The following is a 23,334-nucleotide window of genomic DNA, read 5'->3' as shown; positions in this document are numbered from 1 at the left end:
TCAGCCACCAGGTAGCTGGGAGTCCAGCTAATTTTTTTTGTATTTTTTATAGAGATTGAGTTTCGCCATGTTGCCCAGGCTGGTCTCAAACTCCTGGGCTCAAGCCATCCACCCGCCTCGGCTTCCTAAAGTGCAGGGACTACAGGCATGAGCCACCCAGCTCATCCTACTCAAACATTTATTGAGTCCTTACTAATATGTTCTAGGCAACTTATACTATGACTCCTCCATTTTATAGGGGGAGACTGATGAAGAGACGACTATCCCCAGACCATATTGTAACTACCATGGTGCTGTGTAAGAAGCAACCTGAGAAGTGTGGATGAAAAGCTACAGGTAGAGCCCTGGGCCCAAAACGGTCACTTGGACAACATGCTAAATAAACTATAAACTAGATGGTATTTGAAGCTACGAGAGTAGATAAAAATGACAGGAGGACCAAGGAGAAACTTGGGAACGCCAATGTTTAAGAAACGGGAAAGCAAAAAAAAAAAAAACACACAAAAAAACAATGTAACCAGAGCCACAAAAACCAGAATCATAGCACAGGGATTCCAATGTTTACATTATGTCCTGTTTCTATGTTGACACTTTTTTTCTGATTGCTTAATTTTTCATCATCTTCCATGCGATTTACTTAACCATTCATCCTTTCATTTAACACATGTTTTTTGAATGTCCACTATGCCAGACACTGTTCTAGGTGCTAGGAAAACAGCTGTGAACAAAACCAATAAAAATCCCTTTCCTCATGGAATTTATATTCTAGCGTATGTGTGTTTGGGGCAGACGAGGTAGGCACTTGAAAAATTTCATCTAAGTTTATTTATTTATTTATTTGGAGACAGAATCTCACTCTGTCACGCAGGCTGGAGTGCAGTGGCACGACCTCTGCTCACTGCAACCTCCTCCTCCCAGGTTCAAGTGATTCTCCTGCCTCAGCCTCCCCAGTAGCTGGGATTACAGGCACATGCCACCACACCCAGCTTTGTCTAAGTTATTTTTAAAAATTAATTAATTTTTTTTTGAGACGGAGTCTCACTCTGTTGCCCAGGCTGGAGTGCAATGGCACCATCTCAGCTTAGTGCAACCTCTGCCTCCCAGGTTCGAGCGATTCTCCCGCTTCAGCCTCCTGAGTAGCTAGGACTACAGGCACACGCCACCACGCCCAGCTAATTTTTGTACTTTTAGTAGAGACAAGGTTTCACCACGTTGGCCAGGTTGGTTTCGAACTCCTGACCTCAGGTGATCTGCCCACCTCAGCCCCGCAAAGTGCTGGGATTACAGGCATGATCCCCCACGCCTGGCTATATCTAAGTTATTTAATTTATTAGAAGATGATAAATGCTAAGAGGAAAAAAATAAAACAGGGAAGTAGGATGAGGCTGTATGGATTGGTAAAATTTAAACTAGGGTGGTCATGACCTCACTGCTCACTTTGGAGGAGTCTGTTCTTGGCTTATCAATACCAAGATAAGGGATTTGATTTATGCTTAAAGGAAGTGAGGGAGTGAACCGTGTGGATATAAGGAGAAAGCATTATGAGTACAGCCAGCAACCAACAAAAATGCTCAGTGTAACTGGAAGGAGATGAACTCCTTGTGTGTTGAGTCATATGGGTGTGCTGAGTCAGATGGGAAGCCACTGGAAGGTTCTGAGCAGAGTGACATGATCTGATTTGTCATTTGAAAAGAAGCACTTTCACTTTTGTGCTGAGGGGAAAGAAGATGGAAGAGGGAATACCATTTAGGGAGCTATTGCTATATCCAGGCCCCAGGAGGTTGTGGTTCAGACCAGGGTGGAGCGGTGAGGGTGGTGGGAGCATTTTGAAATGAAGCAAGCAAGCAGTTTGATTTCATTTTGAAAGGATCACTCTGGCTGCTAAGTGAAGAGTAGATGGCAGGGGCAAGGGCAGAAGCAGAGACTAGACGGAGGCTACCAGAATGTCAGGTTCACGACTGAGCCAAATGTCATGCTTGGGGTCAGGTTCCAGCCCATGCTGAGGTCCAAGGGGAGTGGGTGGATGAGCAGAAAGAACACTCAGGGGACCGTATGCAGGTGAAAGATGATTTTACTCAGCAGCAGCTCTCACCAGCAGCTTTCTTACACTAGCTCTCTACACTGTCTGCCCTGTCTCAGGTGCTTAGTCTGGCAGCTCCCCTACAAAGCTGCGTGGCCGACTCTCCCTTGTCTTCAGGGTCAGCAGCTTAACTCTTCCTCTCTCTGGGCATGAGCAAGCCGAGCTGTGTCCTGGCTCTCCACTGTCAGTCTCCAAGACGGACAACTCTGGCTCTCTCTCTCTGTGGGTGCCAGCACGTCTGCACAGTGTCAACAGAGCAATTATAACTTTTACAGACAATAGTGGCTTAGAGCCAAGGGATGGCCTTCCCATGTTATGGCTACATAGCTGTGATAACAAGTGGAGTTATATGCCTGCACTCTAAACTCGCTGAGTCCCTGTGGATGTTTACCTCGTCCTATCCTTGACCAAAGCACAGCCATGTTCCTTACACACAGCCATCCAGGCACAGCTTAGGATGGCGTGACCATGGTGGGGGCAGTGGTGAGCACTCACCACTGACACCTTAAATCCTTCCCAAGTGTTCGTTGTTACTAAAAAATGGTCATAGAATTTACGTATTTTCATCCTTTTTCCTTTCAAATTATCATTGCCTGTGCATAAATTCCCAGAACCAGGAGTACAAAGCCCAAGGAAATGAATATTTTATGGCTTTTCGTATATATGGGTGCTCTCCAAAAGGGCTGTATTGATCTAGCTGTGTGTGGGAATGAACTGTTTTTACCACAGTCAAATCAGTTCTGCTGATGAAGGGGAGGATTCACCCATCAAAGCAAGTGAATTGAATGCTGCCAATTTAATGCACTCATTTTGATTTGGCCATTTTGAGGTTGCTACTGCACTGTTCTTTTTTAAAGGAAACATTTTAAACCCACCAAACTATAAAGAATATTACAAACACCCTACGCTCACTACCAAGATCGAAAAGATACTGATATATTGTCACATTTGCTTGTTATGGCTTTTGATTACCAAATGTCAGTGGCAGACATCTTTGATTCTTGAACATTCTTCCATGCGCTATACATCTGAGTCTTTCTCTCTCCTTGACCATCATTTCATTTCTGACACGTCCAACCCTTTTTCTATCCTCAGTATTCATTCCCTTATTTATTTAGTCAACTAAAAAGTTAAGTGTTTGCTCTGTGTTAGAATTGGGAGTTACAGAATAAGGATCAGGGATTGGGTGGGACTGAATGAGGATTCCGGGAGTTTTTTGTAGCTGAAAGAGTAATATTTTGCTTTTCAGCCTATGTGTCAATGTTCCCAAGATGAATTGCCTAGCTTAAAAATCCACATCTGAATACCATGTGCTTAATCACAGAGCTCGTTTGTGGCAGGCTTTGCAACTCCCAGTCCTTCTTGCTTTCTAATGCATCATAATTCTTTCATTAGTAAACTAATTTTCCTCTTTCTGCTAAATCACAGGGTCTGGCTAACAATGAAGTTTGGGCATAGTTTCAAGAAAACAGCCCCACCCATCCACTACCTTGCAGTAATCCTACTTCTTCCTCATCCCTTAACACAGCCTCCATACCCCCTCAACTTCCAGGTGCTCCATCTGCCTCCTACTGTGAAATAGAAGGCACCTGAGAAATGTGCCATGCGGGATACGGTTTAGGTGCTACGAGCATAAGGCTGCATAACATCATGGTACAGATGAGATATCATTAAGAATGAGGATGTCTGATATCTGACAGACAGTGTATTAGTTTCCTAGGGTCATCATACCAAATTACCAAAAATAAGGTGGCTTAATAGCTATTTATTCTCTCACAGTTCTGGAGGCTAGAAGTTCAAAATTGGCAGTGCCATGCTCTCTCTGAAGCCGTGAGGGAGGATTCTTTCATTGCCTCTTCCTCGGTTCTGGTGGCTTCTGGCAATCCTTGGCATTCCTCAGCTTGTGGCGGCATCACTCCCACCCCAGCCTCCATCTTCACATGACCTTCCTCTCTGTGTCTCCTCCTGTGTTTGTGTGTCCACATTTCCTTCTTTTTAAGGACACCAGTCACTGGATTTAGGGCCCACCCTAATTCAGTATGACCTTATCTTAACTTGATTACATCTGTAAAGACACATTTTTTTTTTTTTCTTTTGAGATAGGGTGTTTCTCTGTCACCTAGGCTGGAGTACGATGGCACAGTCATGGCTCATGGCAGCCTCAAATTCCTGGGCTCAAGCAGTTCTCCTCCTTAGCCTCCCAAGTAGCTGAGAATACAGACATGTGCCACCACGCTCAGCTATTTTTTTTTTTTTTAAATTTTTACTTTTGTAGAGACAGTGTCTTGTTATGTTGACCAGGCTGGTTTCCAACTCCTGGGCTCAAATAATCCTCCTGCCTCAGCCTCCCAAATTGCTGGGATTACAGGCATAAGCCACCATGCCAGCCAAAGACACTATTTTGAAATAAGTTCACATTCCAAGTTCCAGTAGATGTGAATTTTGGGGAGATGCTATTCAAGTCAGTACGCTGAATTCTAGATTTGCCAATTATTAGCTGTAGGATCTTGGATCAATTAGTAAGTATGCAATAAAGATGGTGATAATAAGAATTCAGAGGTAGGGAAGAGAAAACCATTCTGATCGATAAAACAACAGGAAAGAGGAGTTCACCCAGTATTTAAGCTGGGTGGGAGGATTTTAACAGGGGGAGTTTAACTGCTTCTCGATTATTTATTCCATACTTCCCGTCAGATGTCAGATATGTATTGAGCAACAAATACTATTCCAGGTGGTTGTGGAATTATAAACTGTGGATTATACATTTTCTGTAAATGGTTGGAAGAAAAAAGTGGCCAATTCTGAGACAGACAGTCTTAGGTTTTAATGACAAGATACTATGTGGTGAAATTCGTATGTTTCAGTACAGGGACTTTGTGAAGATTCCTGGGGGTCCTGTCTCTAGGAATGGCTCTCGGCTTAGGAAGGAAAGTGTAGGGTGGTGGGCGTGGACCTGAGAAAATGCTCTGACAATATTTGCTAGTGCACCCCAAGACTAGGACATTGCTGGGGCTGATGAGGGAACCAGAGATAAGGGGTCATTCCCTTTGCCTTCCCCCTAGAGGACTGGTTTGAAGAGTGCAGGCAGGCACCTGCTATGAGTCCTGAATGTTTGGAGGTTGCATACCTATATACCAGCAGGGGGATATTGTAGGAGGGGCTAGATCTCCCAGTCTTACAACTCCCTGGGAAGAAATAATCACTAGCAGTTTATTTCACCTTCACTCTGAGCCAAGCACTTTACATCTGTGGTGGGAATTTAATGCCTATAACAGTCCTTACAGGTAGGCTTTATTATCCTCACTTTAGAGATGAGAAATCCAAGGCTTAGAAACATGATTTGACCAAGGTCATTCTCCCACCAAGTAGCAGAACCAGGATTCCAGTTCAGCCTTGATAATAAGGCCAGTGTTCTTAATTACTAGCTGTAGACTGAGCTAAGCGCTTCAGGACATAATGATTCAGAGCAGCTAGGATGCTTGAGCATTCTCTGAATCATTATATTCTGAGCCTCACAAATGGGTGTATCTGCTCCAGCTTAGGATCCATGAAGGGCACTGTGCAACAATGAGAGTAGCTGAAGACCGGCAATGTTAACTAATGCAAGCCTCAGAAAGAGGAAGATGATATTTGCAAACTCCAGGTGGGGTTTGATGGCAAGCATAATTCCAGAAAATAACTTTTTTTTTTTGAGACAGGGTCTTGCTTTGTTGCCCAGGCTGGAGTGCAGTGTTGCAATCTTGGTGATAGCATGGGTGGCCCTTCTGGAGTGGCTGCTATCATGACACCAGCTGCAGTGGGGGAGGCATGGCCAGGGCTGTGAGCTCTACAGGGCTGGGAGGAGCCGGGAACTGTGGAAGCCCTGCCCACTTCCGAGTTGGCAGGGTGGGAGCCTTGTGCTCCCCGGGTGCAGCTGCAGCTGCCCAGGCACAGCTCCAGACCTGGACATCCCTGTGCTTTTGGGGGCCAGAATCAGGCAGGAGCCCTGCCCTCTCAGGCACAGCTGCAGCCATCCAGCCATGGCTGTGGACCCGGGCATCTCTTGGGGGCCAGGGAAGCCCCCCTGGCCCTGCAGGCTCACAAGTACCTGCTCCTGTTGCCTGGTCTCTCCCCACTCCCGGTGCCCACTCTGATTTTGGAGCAAAGTTGAGGCCAAGCCCAGGCCCTGTTGCAACCCAGCCGGGTGTATGCATGCTCAGAGCAGCACTGACATGCCAGCCCCCTGCCGCCTTGGCTCCCCTCCAGGCTTTGGGCACTGACGAGCACAGGAGGCAGGCTGAGGGAGCACGGAGGGTGGCTCGGCATGGGCCTGCAGGAGCCCCTCAACACAAATAGCTTGGGCAGTGGCAGGAGGCAGAGAAGCTCCTGAGCAGAAAGGGGCAGGTCCCTGGTGAAGCCTCACCTTCAAGCCAGGGATGGTCTAAAGCCTGGTGGTGGGTATGATGGGCCAGAATGGGAACTAATGGTGCTATTTTCAGGCCCACCCATTGCCACCTGTGAACCAATCAGCATGCACTTCCTCCCCTCTGAAGCCCATAAAAACCCCTGGACTCAGCCAGACTCCGATGACCAGATGACCTGCCTTTGGAGAGGAGCTACCTGCTCCAGGATCTCCTCTCTGCTGAGAGCTGGGCATAAGTTGGGACTACCAGCTGCAGAGAGGAGCTGCCCACTCTAGGGTCTCCTCTGCTGAGAGCTGAACACTGTTGGCACAACCTGCCTGTGGAGAAGAGCTACCCACTGTGGTTTCCTCTAAGCTGTTCTGTCACTCAGTAAAGCTCCTCTTTGACTTGCTCACCCTCCATTGTCTGTGTACCTCATTCTTCCTAGGCACAGGACAAGAACTGGGGATGTGCTGAATGCCTGGGCTAAAAGAGCTATAACACAAATGGGTCTGAAATACACCCCTTGCTCACCATGTTGTGGGCAACAAGAAGGAGAGAAGAGCTGCAGCCCTTCTGGGAGCCCAGACCTAGGAGCTCCCCAAGCCAGGGCTGTGACACCCTCTCTGGGGCTCTGTGGTTCCTGGCATCTCCAAGCTTCCAAGTTCCACAGCGTTCCTCAGTGCCAGCCATGGAAGCTGCTTGCGGTCCACCCAGTCCAGCCACAACCTCACAGGGAGCTGGCACCTGTGCTGGTGCTTGGAGCTGCCTGCCCCACCACAGCCAGTGTGCCTGGCTGTGCTCAGTGGCTGGGCACCATGCTTGCTTACTCACACACCCCTTGCTGCTCTGTGCCTGGCTCCCCCTTGGCAGGCATGGGATTCAGGCCAGTAGTGCAAGCAAGCACAGCCTGCCAGGCTAATTGGGTGGAACAAGCCCAGTGGGCCCAAGTAAAAACTCAGGCAAAAGCGCCACTGGCCACACAGGTTTCCGGCTGGTGAAGTGACACCCACAGGATCCCATGACATCAGCTCACTGCAGCCTCAACCTCCTGGGCTCAAGTGATCCTCCTTTCTCAGCCTCCCAAGGTGCTGGGACTACAGGCATGCACCACCATGCCCAGCTAATTTTTGTATTTTTTGTAGAGATGGGGTTTCACCATATTGCCCAGGCTAGTCTTGAACTCCTGGGCTCAAGTGATCCACCTGCCTTGGTCCCCCAAAGTGCTGGGATTACAGGCATGAGCCACTGTGCCCAGCCTCAGAAAAGAATATTAAAGGAGTAGCTTCTGAAAGCCTAGAGTGGGAACATCTGGGCTTTCAGGAGCTACTCCTTCAATATTCTTTGAGGGCGACATCCCTCAAAATCAGTCATTTCCCTTCCCATTCCCATGACTGGAGTCAGTGGTTCTCAGTCTAGGCTATTTAATAGAATCACTTGGGAATGGTCATCCAAGTCCCACCTAGATCAATTTAAAAAATTCTTTGGAAAAATCCGAAGCGAAGGGAGGAGGATGTGTGCCTGCTAGCTATAAGTACTGAGCTGTTACTTCCACGATCGTCTCCATTGCTTTCCAAAGCCCAGCCCTCTCACTAGGGAGAAGCCATGGTTTTAGTGTTATGTGCTAGAGAATTTCCTCCGTTTAAAGGAGGTATTTGCTGCTAAGGGGACACTGTATGTAGAAAGACCAAGAATGGAATATGAATAAGAAAAGGTGCCTTCACTCTCGAATATCACAGAAGCAAACAGAGCTATGTCTTGGAAATATGAAGGAAAGGCCTGTATTCCAGACTAGCCCCAAGGGTGTGGGGTCAGAGAAAATTTCTTCAAGCAGTTCTGGAGGCTGAAAGTCCAAGATCAAAGCACCAGCATTTGGTGTCTGGTGAGGGCTGCGCTCTGCTTCCAAGGTGATGCCTTATTGCTGCATTCTTCAGAGAGGAGAAATGCTAAGTTTTCATATGGTGGAAGGTAGAAAAAGAGCAAGAGGAATGAATTCGTTACATGAAGCCATTTTATAAAAGCACCAATTCTATTCCTAAGGGAGGGGCCCTCATGGCCTAATCACCTTTTAAAAGCCCCACCTCTTAATACTGTCACATTGGCAACACCTGAATTTTGAAGATACCCATTCAAACAATAACACTTGTTTTATATATATTTAAATTGTTCTTCAATAAAATATTTTACCTAACAAAAATTCTGTGGAAGCCAAAGCAGTGGTAGTTATTATCTTTGTGGTAACAGTTTTATTGAGATATAATATACATACCATACAATTTAAGTATATGTTTATACATATACAATTTAAAGTATACAATTCAGTGGTGTTAAGTATATTCACAGAGTTCTACAACCATCACCACAATCAATTTCAGAATATTTCATCACTCCAAAAAGATAGTTGTATCTGTAGCCACCACCCCTAATCCTCTCATCTTTCTTAGTCCTAGACAACCATTAGTCTACTTTCTATTGCTATAGATTTGCCATACTGAACATTTAATATAAATGGAATGATACAATATATGGCCTTTTGTGTCTGGCTTCTTTCACTTAACAATGTTTTCAAGGTTCATCCATGCTGTAGCACAAATCAGTACTTCATTTCTTTTTATGGCTGAATAATATTCCATTGTATAAATATGTCACATTTTGTTTATGCAATCATCAGTTGAGAGTGATTTGGATTATTTCCACATATTTTTGGCTATTATGAATAATGCTATTCATATGGCTATATGGCTGTTATGAATAATATTATAAAAATTCATGTGCAAATTGGGGCATCTAGTCCCTCCCCCAGTATTCGCCAGCTGGTATATAGGGATGTGGCTTCAGACATTTGAACTTGGGTCTTCATTTCTCTTGAGTATATACCTAGGAGTGAAATGGCTGGGTCGCGTGGTAACGATATTTAATTTCTCGAGGAGTAGTGGTAGTTTTAAAACTTCCCAGTTGGTTCTAATGCAGATCCAGGGCTGAAAAGCAGTGATCCCGACGAATGGTGAAACTCAGAAAGGCACATTCTGGCAGCTTCAGGGAGACATTTGCAGGGTCTTTCTTAAGCCTTGGGGGTCCATGTGGAACAATGAGATTGGTTTGCAACTGGCTTTCCTGCCATACCCAAGACACAATGATTGCCATCAGTATGCAGGGAAATGTATCTTAATGCTCTGCTCCCAACTCTATTCGATTCAACATTTATAATAATGACTTGTGGGATGAATATCTGGAACAGGGGTTTTCAAATGTTTTTCTAACTGTGCAACCCTTCCTTCCAATAAAATTCTCTGTGGAAACTAAACTCAAGGCCCTGTCTACCGGGTCTGTAGAAGTTTTCTGTCTTGCCTACCCACCCTGCCCCACTACTTCTGAGTCCTTCCTCAAAGCACCAAGGGCTTTATAGAGCATTGTTTGAAAGCCACTTATCCAGAAAGTATTTTTATTAATTTGTGGATAACCCCAAACTGAAAATATAAAATGATTTTTAAAAAATTAATTTTATTTTATTTTAAGTTCCAGGATACATGTGCCAGATGTGTAGATTTGTCACATAGGTAAACATGTGCCATGGTGGTTTGCTGTACCTATTGACCTATCACTTAGGTTATAAAAAAATTTTAATGTCAGAATCAATATAAGGTAGACAAAACAAAACAAAACCTAAACTTCTCTAGAATGAGCTGCATTGGGAAGTAATGTTTTCTTTCCTGCAAGGTATTCAAGCAAGCACAACCCAAACTATATATATATGTGTGTGTGTGTGTGTGTAATTTTTTTTTTTTTTTTGGTGAGGGAGTTATAGAAGGTAATTAAAAAATGAGAAGGTGGCTGGGCATGGTGGCTCATGCCTGTAATCCCAGTGCTTTGGGAGGCCAAGGCAGGAGAATCACTTGAGGCCAGGAGTTTGAGACCAGCCTAGGCAACATAATGAGACCCTGTCTGCACCTGTAGTCCTAGCTACTTGGGAGGCTGAAGCGGGAAGGTTCCTTGAGCCCAGGAGTTAAAGGCTACCGTGATTATGATTGTGCCACTGCACTCCTGCCTGGGCGACAGGGCAAGACTCTGTCTCTTAAACCCCTCAAAAACCAGAAGGTGATGTGATTGGTTTAGTGATTTTTATTTTTCTTTCAGACAAGGTCTCACTTCGTCACCCAGGCTGGAGTGCAGTGGTGTGAATAAGGCTTACTGCAGCCTTGATCTCCTGGGCTCCAGTGATTCTCCTGCCTTAGCCTCCCATGTAGCTGGGACCACAGGTACACACCACCATGCCCAGGTAATTTTTTGATTTTTTGCAGAGATGGGGGTCTCACTTTGTTGCCTTGGCTGGTCTTGAACTCCTGGGCTCAAGCGATCCTTCTGCCTTGGCCTTCCAAAGTGCTGGGATTATAGGCATGAACCATGGTGCTTGGTTTGGCCTAGTGATTTTGAGTGTGCCCAGCTCTAAGCCTCTGTATTCACACTGCCAGAGCCACTTGTATCTTGGGCATCTCTGCTAGACAGGGGAAGAGCTTGGCCTGAAGGGTCAGAAGTTGTTATTTTTCTCCTTTATTCTTCCTCTAATTTCCTAATGTGGTTTTACTGGGGTTTTGCCTTGGAAAGGGCTGCCTATGACAACAGGGCATATGCAATCTATTATTTTTATTGTTTAATATTTCATCTATTATTATTTAACTAGGGTGTAACTCCAGTGAGGCCAGTATTTTATCTACTTTTTCAGTGCTGCTCCTAGAACAGAGCCTGACATATGGTAGGTATTCAGTAAATACATGTTGAATGAGTGACTGAATCAGAGGTCATTCTTTTTTTTTTTTTTTTGAGATGGAGTTTTGCTCTTGTTGCCCAAGCTGGAGTGCAATGGTGCAATCTTGGTTCACTGCAACCTCTGCCTCCCGGGTTCAAGCGATTCTCCTGCTTCAGCCTCCCAAGCAGCTGGGATTACAGGCACCCACCACCATGCCTGACTAATTTTTTTGTATTTTTGGTAGAGACAGGGTTTCGCCATGTCAGCCAGACTGGTCTCTAACTCCTGACTCAGGTGATCCGCCCCCCTTGGCCTCCCAAAGTCCTGGGATTACAGGCATGAACCACTGCGCCCAGCCTCAATTGGAGGTCATTCTTAACCCCTTTTATGTCAGCATACTTTTTCTATTACTTTCGTGCTTCCTCTCAACAACCATTCTTACTTCTGGGATACACCAGGAAACAGCCAAAGGAAAATTCAGTGTTCTGTAGTTCCTCCTTGCCTTAGTTCTAATCCATCTGCACCAACCCATTCCTTGCCCCGTCGTCCATCCTGACCTCCGTCTTTGTGGTTTCTGACTCATGCCTCATTCACTGGTTTTCAGCCTTACTTTACTTGGGCTTGAGTCACTCCTTGTAGTCCTGTTACTCACTGTTCGGGTTCAGGCAAGTCACCTAAATGCTCCATGCCCCAGGTTCCTCATCCACCTAGGAAAAAGCTTAAATGGGCGAAGAAGGGTAAAGGTGGAATATTGGGAAACACTGACATTTGAAGAAAAAGAAATAGCAACATCTTATTTCATTGATTCATGTAAAGGCTGGAGAGTGCTTAGTTTCTGCAAATACCATGCATGCAGGAGATGTGAGCAATGATCACAATTTCACTATTCTTGAGACTTAGTATCATTATTAATTCATCCTTCAGATCTGAAACTTGTCAGCACCATCTTCTTGATGATAACCTTGATTTATTTCAGCTACATTGCAGTTTTTTCCTTCAACCATGCTTCCTTGAGGAAACCCAGCCCCAGACTGCCTCCCTGGGTGAGTTTCCTCTGGGCAATGCCTGTACACTGCTGACCTACCTTCAGAGCAGAAACATAACTCGCTATTGCTAAGTGAGTTGATTCTGTGTTTCTGATTGAGCAATTGTGTACCTAGTTTGCTTTCACCCATATCAAGATGCTAAATTTAGGGATTAATTTGCATCTCAACTTCCAGGCAGTGAGCTTGCCTCCTGTGCTTTAAACTGCTTGGTGACAGCTCTAAAGCCCCCAAACCAACCACTCGTGATTTTCTGGATTGCTGTTAAAATTGGTTTACCTCTGTCAATGACCTGCAGTTCCTTAGAATCTTTGCTGTTTATTTCAACTACGGGTAATTCCTAAAGCAATGAAAAGCATGTCAACCCTCTTTAATAGGAGTAGCATTTTGCTCTAGTTTCATAAGAAAAATGGATTCCACTGTGCTTTTTCTAGGTATGCTTCTCTCAGCAGATGAGCGTGTGTCTCTCAGTGCGTATATTATCAGGGGCTCTTTGGAAAGCATAGTGCCAATTTAGGATGTCTACTTCAGGAAAAGGCTAGTGCCAGGATGTGTTTTGTATTTTAGGGGACAATCAATCCACCAGGAAGCACTATGGGGAGTGAAGTGGATGATAGTAAGACTGGGGCTCCAGAAAGGACTGCAGCTTGAAAGCTGAGGCGGTCATCCAGGCAAAACCCAGGACCTGAACTCAGTGCAATGGCAGGAGTGAAAGAGCGTGGAGAGGTGGATTTGAGGGAATCCATAGAACTTGCCAGAGTCAGCCGGGAAGCAACACCCCAACTGTTTTCTATAAGACATCTAGTCACATTGGCATTTTGTGATGCTTAGGAAGCCACAGACTGTTTGGGGATATTTTTGGAGAAAATCTCATATCACCCCACAGCTTTCTGTCATCTCCAGTCTATGAATCATGCTCTCTTGCTTCCAAAGCCAAGACATTCCTTTCTACACCAAAAGGGCAGTTTGGTCTCCACCTTCTAACATACGCTATCATTTCCTTAGAGTTATGGTTTATGATGTCTTCTTATGCTACAATGTAAGCTCCTGAAGGGCAGTCTTTGTTTTATTTTCTAATATACTGAAGATGTTTACAACAGTGCTTGGCTTATAGTAGGTACTAATAAATATTTACTGCAATGGAATGAACAAAAAAAAAGATTGTTCAATATGTTGCATGCTGCAGAAAATTCAAGTAGGAAAAGAACTGAGAGAAGACCCCTGGTATTAGCATAGGGAATCGCTGGTGACTTTAGAGAGAGTAATTTCAGTAGAGTGTGTTGTGGAAGGAAGCCAAAATGAAATGTTATTATTATTGTTATTTTAAATTCACTTTTTAGAAAAGATGATGAGGCATATGGTTTTGGGAGGTAAGGAAATAAGGCCACAAGGTTAGACTCATCTTCTGTATAATATTTTGTTCATTTATTATGTTGGCTGATGGAAGTTGAAATATATTGGCCTTTATTTGGTGAGATGTTGGCTCCAGTGAAAATGTGCCCGGCAATAATCATCTAGATTCTCAAAAGGGTATTCCATTTTACATAAGAGAAATGGAGACAAAGTACAAATGAGCAGGAAGGAAATTTTCAGTTTCATTGGATAAATAAATCACAGAATATTTTGTTAATATATGTAGCACTTTGGGAGGTCGAGGCAGGTGGATGGATCACTTGAGGCCAGGAGTTTGAGACCAGCCTGGCCAACATGGTGAAACTCTGTCTCAACAAAAAAATACAAAAAATTAGCCAGGTGTGGTGGTGTGTACCTGTAGTCCCAGCTACTTGGGAGGCTGAGGCACGAGACTCACTTGAACCCAGGATGCAAAGATTGCAGTGAGTAGAGATTGCACCACTGCACTCCAGCCTAGGCAACAGAGCAAGACTCTGTCTCAAAAAACAAAACAAAACAAAAAAGAGAATTAATTCACTTGTGACCAGGGTGTCCTGACCTTACCATCTATATCTACAAAAATTTAAATTTCCTTTTAAATATAAAATTGTGGTAGCTGGTACTTCCTCCTCTTGGTCTGGTGATTGGAAACTGTCCTCTGGCCTATCCGAGGGTCCCCAGGGCCATCTTAAGTGAAAGCAAGATGAGTCCTTTGTGTTCTGCTGCCCCAGGCTCCTTGATGCCCAGGCACATTGCTGTTGGTGACACTTGAGAGGTCACACTGCTGCTAAGCACAGCTATCTCCTTGGGCGCTGCTACTGCTCCCACCACTTTGGCCTGAGGGAAGCGGACATTGTTCTCTTCTTTGCTATTCAGGCCCCAGAATGGGCAGACCCTTCCCCTAGGTTGCCATAACACAGAATACACCCTGCTGTAACTTTTAGCAAGTATTTACTCCATGTAAAAATAATAGAAAGTTCAATAGTGAGAAGAAGTTAACTAACAGAAGATGTGGCTATCCTTAGTGCTTATGGGCTTAGAACGATCATATCTTAGGTTGGATTTCCCAGAAGCTGACTTGGAGGGAAGGAGTGGACAGCAAGTAGTTCACTTGAAGGATGATCCCAGGAAGCACTGGCAAGGGAATGGAGGCCTTCAGGGAAGGAAAGGAAATCTAGATAGGGGACGTCAATCAGAAGATTACCACTGTGGGCAACGGGGGCTCAATCCCACTGGGAACCTGTGAGAAATAGTATAGAGCTTCCCTGACCTATAATATGGTAGCCACTAGCCACTTGCGACCCCTGAGCATTTGAAATGTAGCTAGTAAGAATTGAGTTGTGCTCCAAATGTAAAATACACATTGGATTTCTAACAGTATGTAAATATATACTGTTATATATATATAACAGTATATATATATATATATAGTAAAACATCTTATTGATTATTTTTTATATTGATTACCACATTACCACATTGATATAATATTTTAGGTAGACAAGGTTCAACAAATGTATTAATATTAAAATTAATTTCACCTGTTTCATTTTGCTTTTTAAAACTGTGGCTACTAGAAAATGTGAAATTACATATGTGACTCTCAGCATATTCCTATTGGACAGAGCTGGTATAGAACATGCCTCAGAACTGTCCCACCCTGGTACATATCCCAAGATCCAGGTTCCCCACTCAACTCTGCAGCAGGATGTCCACAGTTCAGCCCAGACTCTGCTGAACCAGGCCAAGTCCAGCTACTTTTCCTGCTCTGTCCTCCACGTGAGGTCCACATGTCTGTCCTGTAGCCCGGCAAGAAATCATGTGAATGAGAACACACAACTCCACAATAACAAGGCTTATATACAGGCACAGTACCTGATCCTATATATGAAGTGGGTTAATGTTTTAAACAATTCACTCTGTGTTCTTACCCACCTCCCAGCCTGCACACCTCTTCCAGCTTTGTGCTCTCTGATTTTCTTCACTTGCGCTCTAATGATCTTCCTCCCAGCCCAGAAAACTAGATAGGAGTTATCATTGCTTTAGGGGAAGGATGTCGCTCTTGAAGCAGAGAATTAGCCAAATTTATAGTGTTTAAGTTCAAAAGTCACCAGTGCAGGTATAAGACAGAAACAGCCTGCTGCATAACTGCAAAATTGCAAAGAAATCTTTGCTCTCCAGACTAAAGAGTCCACAGGCTGGGGGATAGGGAGATGGTAAGGACCCCAAGGGCAGAAGGAGAGATAGTTGTCCTCTATGGACTGTAGCCCATCAGCTCCACACTCCTGGAGACCCCCACTGGTCCTGAGGACCTAGACTAGATGTCCCATTTGCTTGTGGTGAACATTGCTCATGGCCTGCAGTCACAGTGACGACTAGCCAGGCCCAAAGACAACTACCTGTTCCCTAGGGCTTTGTTCAGTCCTCTGCCCCTCACACACCATGTGAAAAGTCCCTGCTTCCAACGGCCCAGGGCACTTAGAAGCCCCAGGATTGAAGACTTGGTCTCCTAGAGGGTCTTCATGGAATAGTACCCGGGCAAGATGGGACCAGACAGAACTGGCCCCAAACCTCTCAATAAATCAAGGCAGTGGTGGACACACTGGGGGTTACATATTCTCATATTCTTCGGGTAGGGATATGTCTCCAAAGGAGACATCATCTTTGGAAATGTGTCTCTGCCCATAGTTAAACCAATTTCTTATTTTAATGTGCAGAGCCACATCTCTCTTTGAAGCCACATTATTTTATGCCCCACTTCCTCCCATCTCTGTTCCAGTCCATCAACAGGATTCCCTCAACAGTGGAACAGTTTCTTTTTTTTTGAGACGGAGTCAAGCTCTGTCACCCAGCCTGGAGTGCAGTGGCGTGATCTCGGCTCACTGCAAGCTCCGCCTCCCGGGTTCACACCGTTTTCCTGCCTCAGCCTCCCCAGTAGCTGGGACTACAGGCGCCCACCACCACACCTGGCTCATTTTTTGTATTTTTAGTAGAAATGGGGTTTCACCGTGTTAGCCAGGATGGTCTCGATCTCCTGACCTCATGATCCGCCCGCCTTGGCCTCCCAAAGGAACAGTTTCTTAAACATAAATTCGGTTGAAAATTACCAAGTATTAAAAAAAACAGGGCATGATCTCACCTAGTGTCACCTTATAACACATACACCTGGGCTATAAAGCCAGAAAACCAATGGAATGAGTCAGAAATAGTCATCACAGGAGGCATAAGCCTGCTTGAGCTGGCTTCATAATTACCCACAGAGAGGTGTGTTTGGGTTGCATTCAGAATATACTCTATCTTGTTTTGTTGAAGTGCTTGGACTTAAGTGGATACATTCCAAGAGTTTTCTCAGGCCTTGACATTGATGAAAGAGGAAGATGGAAAGCTGCCAACAGGATTTCTGCAGCATTTGGCATCCTTAGGCCAATGTAGACATTAAAACATAGCTCTGTCATTGACCCATGTCCTCTATTTTAGCTTCCCTAACACTGGAAACAAGTGTTTAATGCCCTTAGTGATCCAGCAAATATTTCAGAGGGCAGCCTCTTATATTTTATGCTTCAACTGCCAGGTGATTGTGGGCTAATGACAGAAAAGACAAATGGAAAACATCTGGACATTTAAAGGGCAATGACAATAAACTGCTTCTCAGATATTGGAGTCTGAGCATACCACCTGTTGACTAAGGTAAAGATGGTAAATGTTTTTGGGGTGATCCCCAACCACATACCCCTTTTTCTGAACCCTGTACCAGCTGCCACACCTATATGGTGTGACCCTCTTCCCTTCATAGTTGAGTGAACAAGATGTAGACACTGGACCCAAGCTGGACTCACCAGGTTTTCCCCTGTGGAATTGGGAAATGGGCCTCTGAGGTTCTTGAGCAGCATGTTTGGCTCCTGTGCACAGATCTGCAGTGAGAGAGCAGGAAATGCATGCACAGAGGAGAGATGAGGACAGTGCAGCTGGCAGAGCAGCAGCACGGCAGCCCCTGGCCCCTGGCTGGCCAAGTCTGGCTCTCTCCTGAGGTCTTGTAGTGCCACATGTTTCCAGGTGCCATGACATATCAACAGTAGCCCTCACCTCTGCTTAAATACCTGTGGGTGTCTGTGAAACCTATGTTCCCTGCCATCCTTTCAGAGGCTCAGGCTATATGGTGAACACAGGTGGTGTGGCTGGAACCATTTCTAGAAGGGCGCTGCACCTGAGCATCACCACATTCCTGACGGTGTTCTTTTGCATCTTGAACTGTTCTCCCAGTAAAGATGTCTTCTGGGCCCTGAAGTCCATATTAAAGAGCCAGGTGGACATGTCAGCAAAGGGACAGAAGAACAGCTTCTTTTTTGTCTGTGGTGGTCTACATTTTAAAGTGTCAATTCAAGTGGGCAAAAGGGAGATGAGAGACTGCCTACCTTTCTCTGTTTCTCTGTTTATTCATTCAATGGACTTTCTTTTTTTTTTTTTTTGAGATGGAGTTTTGCTCTTGTTGCCCAGGCTGGAGTGCAATGGTGTGATCTCAGCTCACCGCAACCTCTACCTCCCGGATTCAAGCAATTCTCCTGCCTCAGCCTCCCGAGTAGCTGGGATTACAGGCATGCACCACCATGACCAGCTAATTTTGTATTTTTAGTAGAGACAAGGTTTCTCCATGTTGGTCAGGCTGGTCTCGAACTCCTGACCCCAGGTGATCCACCTGCCTCAGCCTCCCAAAGTGCTGGGATTATAGGCATAAGCCATCATGCCCAGCCTTTTTTTTTTTTTTTTTTTTTTTTTTTGTGGAGACTGAGTTTCACTCTTATTGCCCAGGCTGCAGTGCAATGGCATGATCTTGGCTCACTGCAACCTCCGCCTCCTGGATTCAAGTGATTCTCCTGCCTCAGCCTCCCAAGTAGCTGGGATTACAGGCACCCAACACCATGCCTGGCTAATTTTGTATTTTTAGTAGAGATGGGGTTTCACCATGTTGGTCAGGCTCGTCTCGAACTCCTGTCCTCAGGTGATCCACTGGCCTCGGTCTCCCAAAGTGCTGGGATTACAGGAGTGAGCCACTGCGCCCAGCCTCAGTTGACTCTCGTTAGGCACTTACCATGTGCTGGGCACTATTTAAGATCCTAAAGCTATTGTACCTCGTGGAGCTTACATCATAGTGGAGAGAGTCCGGCAATAAATAAACACACAGTTAAATAATTTCAGATCACAAACGGCTATGAAGTAAATAAAACAGGAAAGTAAAATAGAGAATGACTGTGTGGTGGCTCCTTTAAGAAGGATGTCAGGAAAGGACATTCTGAGGGGGTGATGCTGAATGGACATAGGAATGAGAGAGAGAGGAGGAGCCGGCCACAGGGAAACATGGAGGAGCAGCTTTCTAGAGGGAGTGCCAGCATATTCAAGGGTGCTGGGACCTCTCCCTCTTCTGGCCTCCCTTGCTTATTTCTTTTCCATTACATTTTCTCAAATATTAACTGAGCTGGCACTAAGAGTCAGGAGCTAACTGAAATGGATCAAAAGAAGAATAGAACAGAGGCCTTTTTTTTCTCTTTTCTTTTTTTGAGATGAGGGCCCCACTATGTTGCCAAGGCTGGTTTTGAACGCCTGGCCTCAAGTGATTGGCCTCTTGAATAGCTTGGATTATAGGCACGAGCCATCGTAACTGGCAAGGACAGAGCTTTTGCCTTGGAGAAATTCACAGAGCAGGGAAGGAGAAAGAGAAACAAGTCATGAAAATATAGATGGTTGTACTTAGTAGAAGGAAGCATAAAGTGTTATTGGGAAGACCATGGAAGCATAGACTGCCTGCCGGGTTCTCCTACACACCTGAGCAGCAGCTGGGTCCTCAAAGGAGAAGGCTGACTCTGAAGAATCAGAAAGCTCCGTTTCTTTCCAATGTAATGCTCTCTACCTTAGGAGCCTTCAAAAATTCTGCAGAGTGGGGAGGTTCTTTGACCAATCCAGCAAAGCACACACACCAAACACTAATGGGAAAATGGAAAACTGGAATTGATTCAAGTCACTGAGAAAACAGGAAAGGTGGCTTTTAGTTGCAGGACCAGGATGCAGACATAAAATACACACACACACACACACACACTCTCTCAGAGGACTGAAGGCAAAAGGAGGAGTTGGCAGTCATCCCTGGAAATGTGTAATCCAAGAACGAAAGTTTACAGAAAAGGAAGAAGCCTTACACAGGGTCACAGTGAACCCCTGGGGATTTATGTAAGTGACTTAGGGTTTAAAGCGAAACTGTGTGTTGACTTAATGGTATGACTCATTTAAATGGAACGGACTTTTAAAAACACACACACACGAGGATTAGGTTTTCCATTTATTGTTGTTGTGGGGCCATGTGATACTTAATGACACTGAGGTCCAAAGATATGGAAGCTGCCAACAGAATGCATCTGTGTAAGAACAAAAGAGAAGCAGGTTGCATCCCTTAAACAGTTGAAAAGGAAATGCTAGGCTCAAGCCACAGTACTCTGTGGGCCGTCAGACTAGAGTGGGTGGTGAGTGGGTGCTGGATGTTAGGTAAACGGAAGAAGTGACTGCAGTGGTGGGAGGTGTGAATGCCAGCACATAGCTTTGGTTTGTGGTAAACACCAGACAGGGCATGGAAGAGCGTGTTTTAGTTATTCTGTCAGAATAGCATAGATTAGAGGGTGACCAGATGTTCCTCTTGAGGGACCTTGTCACTCTATAAACATTTTGCCCTGAGAAGACTTTGTGGGAGAGGAACAGTCCTTGGCTAGCACTGGTCCCTGTCAGAGTTCCTTCTGTACCTGGTGAATTTGGGAGGAAAACTGGGAGCGTGGCTCAAAACCTTATGTCCTCCTCCTGGGAGCACTCATCTGCTGTGAGCACAGGCTCTGCTCAGCTCCTCTAGGCAGGCTCTGGCCAGGGTGGAAGCTTTCCCTGGCCCAGCACTCCCATGAAAGAGTTGCACCTAAAACTCAGGTTCCATTTGCCAAGAGATACAAGCTGGGCCTTCCAACCTAAACTTTATCAATGGTGAATGTGGTATTTTGGCCTCTAACCACTTGGTCTTTTATCTTATTCCTCAATAGGTTCAGAAATCAGGGTGGGAAGTGAAACCCTATTACTGAGACTCCAACAGGGTCCTGGGGAGCACCTGAAAGGGTCTTCCAGAGTTGTTGAAATTGAGGTTCAGCCAGAGGCCTGTGTACCTGCCAATCTGGAGAGACAAGTCTTGTATGTCAGGACAAAGGAAACACGTATGGTTTCTGATACAATCCCCACACAAAAATTACAAGGGCAGACACACTGAGTGGCAGGTGTTAATTCGTAGTTGAGCCACTTCTCACCTGTGCAGATCTAGGCAGCATGCTCCAGGAGGAGGGTCACTGCTCGGGAGAGTCATGTCTCTATCCCAGTCATGCAGGGATGCCAGCTAGGTTCTCAAAACACCACCGATTGCTTTAGGGACTGGAATGCGCACAGCAGCCAGAACCAAAACCCCCCAAATAAACCAACCCAGCACTTTAACTGATGGTATCTAACACATAGTTAATAGTTCTTGTTCTGAAAAATGAAACAATAAAGCATAACTTTCTATATAGCATTTTAGAGTTAAAGCACTTTTAGACACATCTGCTTTGACCTACATCACAACCTCAGAGTGTTACTATGATTTCCATTTACATGAAAGGATGAAAAGAGGGAAAAGGATGGGAAGGAATAGAGGGGGATAGAGAGAGGAAGGCAGGAAGTGAGTTACATCTGTGGGGGCAGATGTCTGGGACCACCATGTGCAGCTGTGTATCACAAGTATATGTACTGCAAAATCATCTACGGTGGTCTCAGAGATATCTGCCAGGTCAGAAAGAGCATAGCATTGTCAGATTATTGCCTTTCATGTCTCTAACTACATCAAATTCCAAAACAACTTATGCTATCAAGTGAGGCAACAATTCTGCCACTCAGCAAAGTCACATTGTCCAGGTCTCATGTCCAGGTTTTGGGTCCTAGGTGTCTTGCTGTGCCAGGACTGAGGTCTTTCCTAGGGTTTTCTGGGGCAGGCATGACCACAGTGGAAGAAGAGTTCTATTTCTTGAGCACTCCCAATGTACCACACCTGCACAGAATAGAAGCACGCATGTTATCCTCTGCAGTTCTCTTCATGACCCGTGTGGTAGGTCTATGCTAGCCTCATTTTATAAATAAAGAATTTGAGCCTCAAAGAGGCCTAACTTTCCTACCCAATCCAACTCTGGGGTCAAATGGCCTCTGAAATCTCTAGAAGGAAAAGGACAAACATTAAGATGAATTAAAGGAGTTGGTGGATGGTCGCAGTGGCTCACACCTGCAATCCCAGCAATTTGGGAGGCTGAGGTGAGAGGATTCCTTGAGGCCAGGAGTTCGAGACCAGCCTGGGCAATGTAGGAGGGTACTGTCTATACAGAAAAAAAATTCACTGGGTGTGGTGGCACGTGCCTCTAGTCTCAGCTACTCAGAAGGCTGAGGTGGGAAGATCACTTGAGGCCAGGAGATTGAGACTGCAGGGAGCTGTAATCGCTCCACTGCACTCCAGGCTGGGTGACACAGCAAGACCTTATCTCTCTATAAAAAAAGAAAAAGGTAAAAAAGAAAGGAGTGAGCATCAAGAAAGGTGAAGACTTACTGAAGACAAGGATGAAAGAGTGCCCCTGAGAAAAAGCCACCAAGAGAGGAGTGTCATCCAGGCTGGGAACCCAAAGCAAGCAATCACCCAGATCCTGAGAATGGGATCATTTTTTGCTTTTGTTGTAGTAGGGGAAGTGTCCAGTTTTCACAGAATGCAGAATAAAATTACACTAATATATGAGTGTGGTATTTTCTGAGGCAGATTAACTGAGATAAATCACTTTTTAATGTATCTAAACCTCTACTTTTTACCTTGGGAATTAAAAAAATACACAGAACCAGAAAAATATAATGGAACCCCATGTGCCAATTATTTGCCTCAACAGTGATCAGCATTTGCCACTCTCACATCATGTGTCTCTCCACATGTTTTTTTCCTGGATTATTTTAAACAAATCCCTGTTATCATATGACTTTTACTATAAATACTTCACTATATATTTCTATGAGAAAAAGATATTTTTAATATAATCATAACGCCATGATCACACTAACGCAAATAACAATAATTTCTTAGTATCATTCAATATCCTGTCTATATTAAAATTTGCTATAAATGTCTTTTTATAATTGGTTTGTTTGAATCAAGATCCAGACAAGGCTTGCACGTTGCATTTGATGGTTATGTCATGTGGAACTTTCCACCTATACCCATTGAATATTTATTGGCCATTGCTAAAACCATTGACCCAAGACAATCTGGGGTCAAGGGGCTGTGACCTACTCAAGCTAACCAGAATACTACACTGGAGAATCAGACACCTGCAGAGGTTAAGAGGGATGATCAATAGAAAATGATGGATTGTTAAAAATCTAAATATTGCACCCAAACTACTTACCAACCACAAATGGAAAGATAGTTAGGTTTACAGTGGAGAACTCAGCAGACACCAGCTTAACCAAGTGATGAATGTAAACATCTCCAGTAATGACACATCAACATTATGAACACTTTGATGTGATGAGAAGAACACAATATCAATTTTGTGATGTTCTTGCCAAAAATGCATAGCATGATTCCAATCATAAGAAAACATTCTACAAAATGAA

General features: G+C 44.8%; 1 protein-coding gene across 2 annotated transcripts in view; it reads left to right on the top strand.

Moving 5' to 3' along the window:
- The window catches only part of LOC105738391, a 124,081-nt gene that overhangs the window by 1,051 nt on the left and 99,696 nt on the right, over positions 1 to 23,334 (top strand). The window contains exon 2 of one of the 2 annotated variants that reach the window (XR_004032726.1): positions 239 to 336. Coding sequence is in view for 1 of the 2 variants with exons in the window: in XM_030825129.1 (XP_030680989.1) it covers positions 239 to 301 (63 nt within the window). In the remaining variant the exon portion in view is untranslated. Of the gene's footprint in view, positions 1 to 238; positions 646 to 23,334 lie in introns of those variants that run through there. The other variant, XM_030825129.1, reaches the window with a different exon arrangement.

The sequence above is a fragment of the Nomascus leucogenys genome, chromosome 12 (assembly GCF_006542625.1).
Source record: "Nomascus leucogenys isolate Asia chromosome 12, Asia_NLE_v1, whole genome shotgun sequence".
Taxonomy (NCBI): Eukaryota; Metazoa; Chordata; class Mammalia; order Primates; family Hylobatidae; genus Nomascus; species Nomascus leucogenys.
This window is presented reverse-complemented; position numbering and strand designations above follow the sequence as displayed.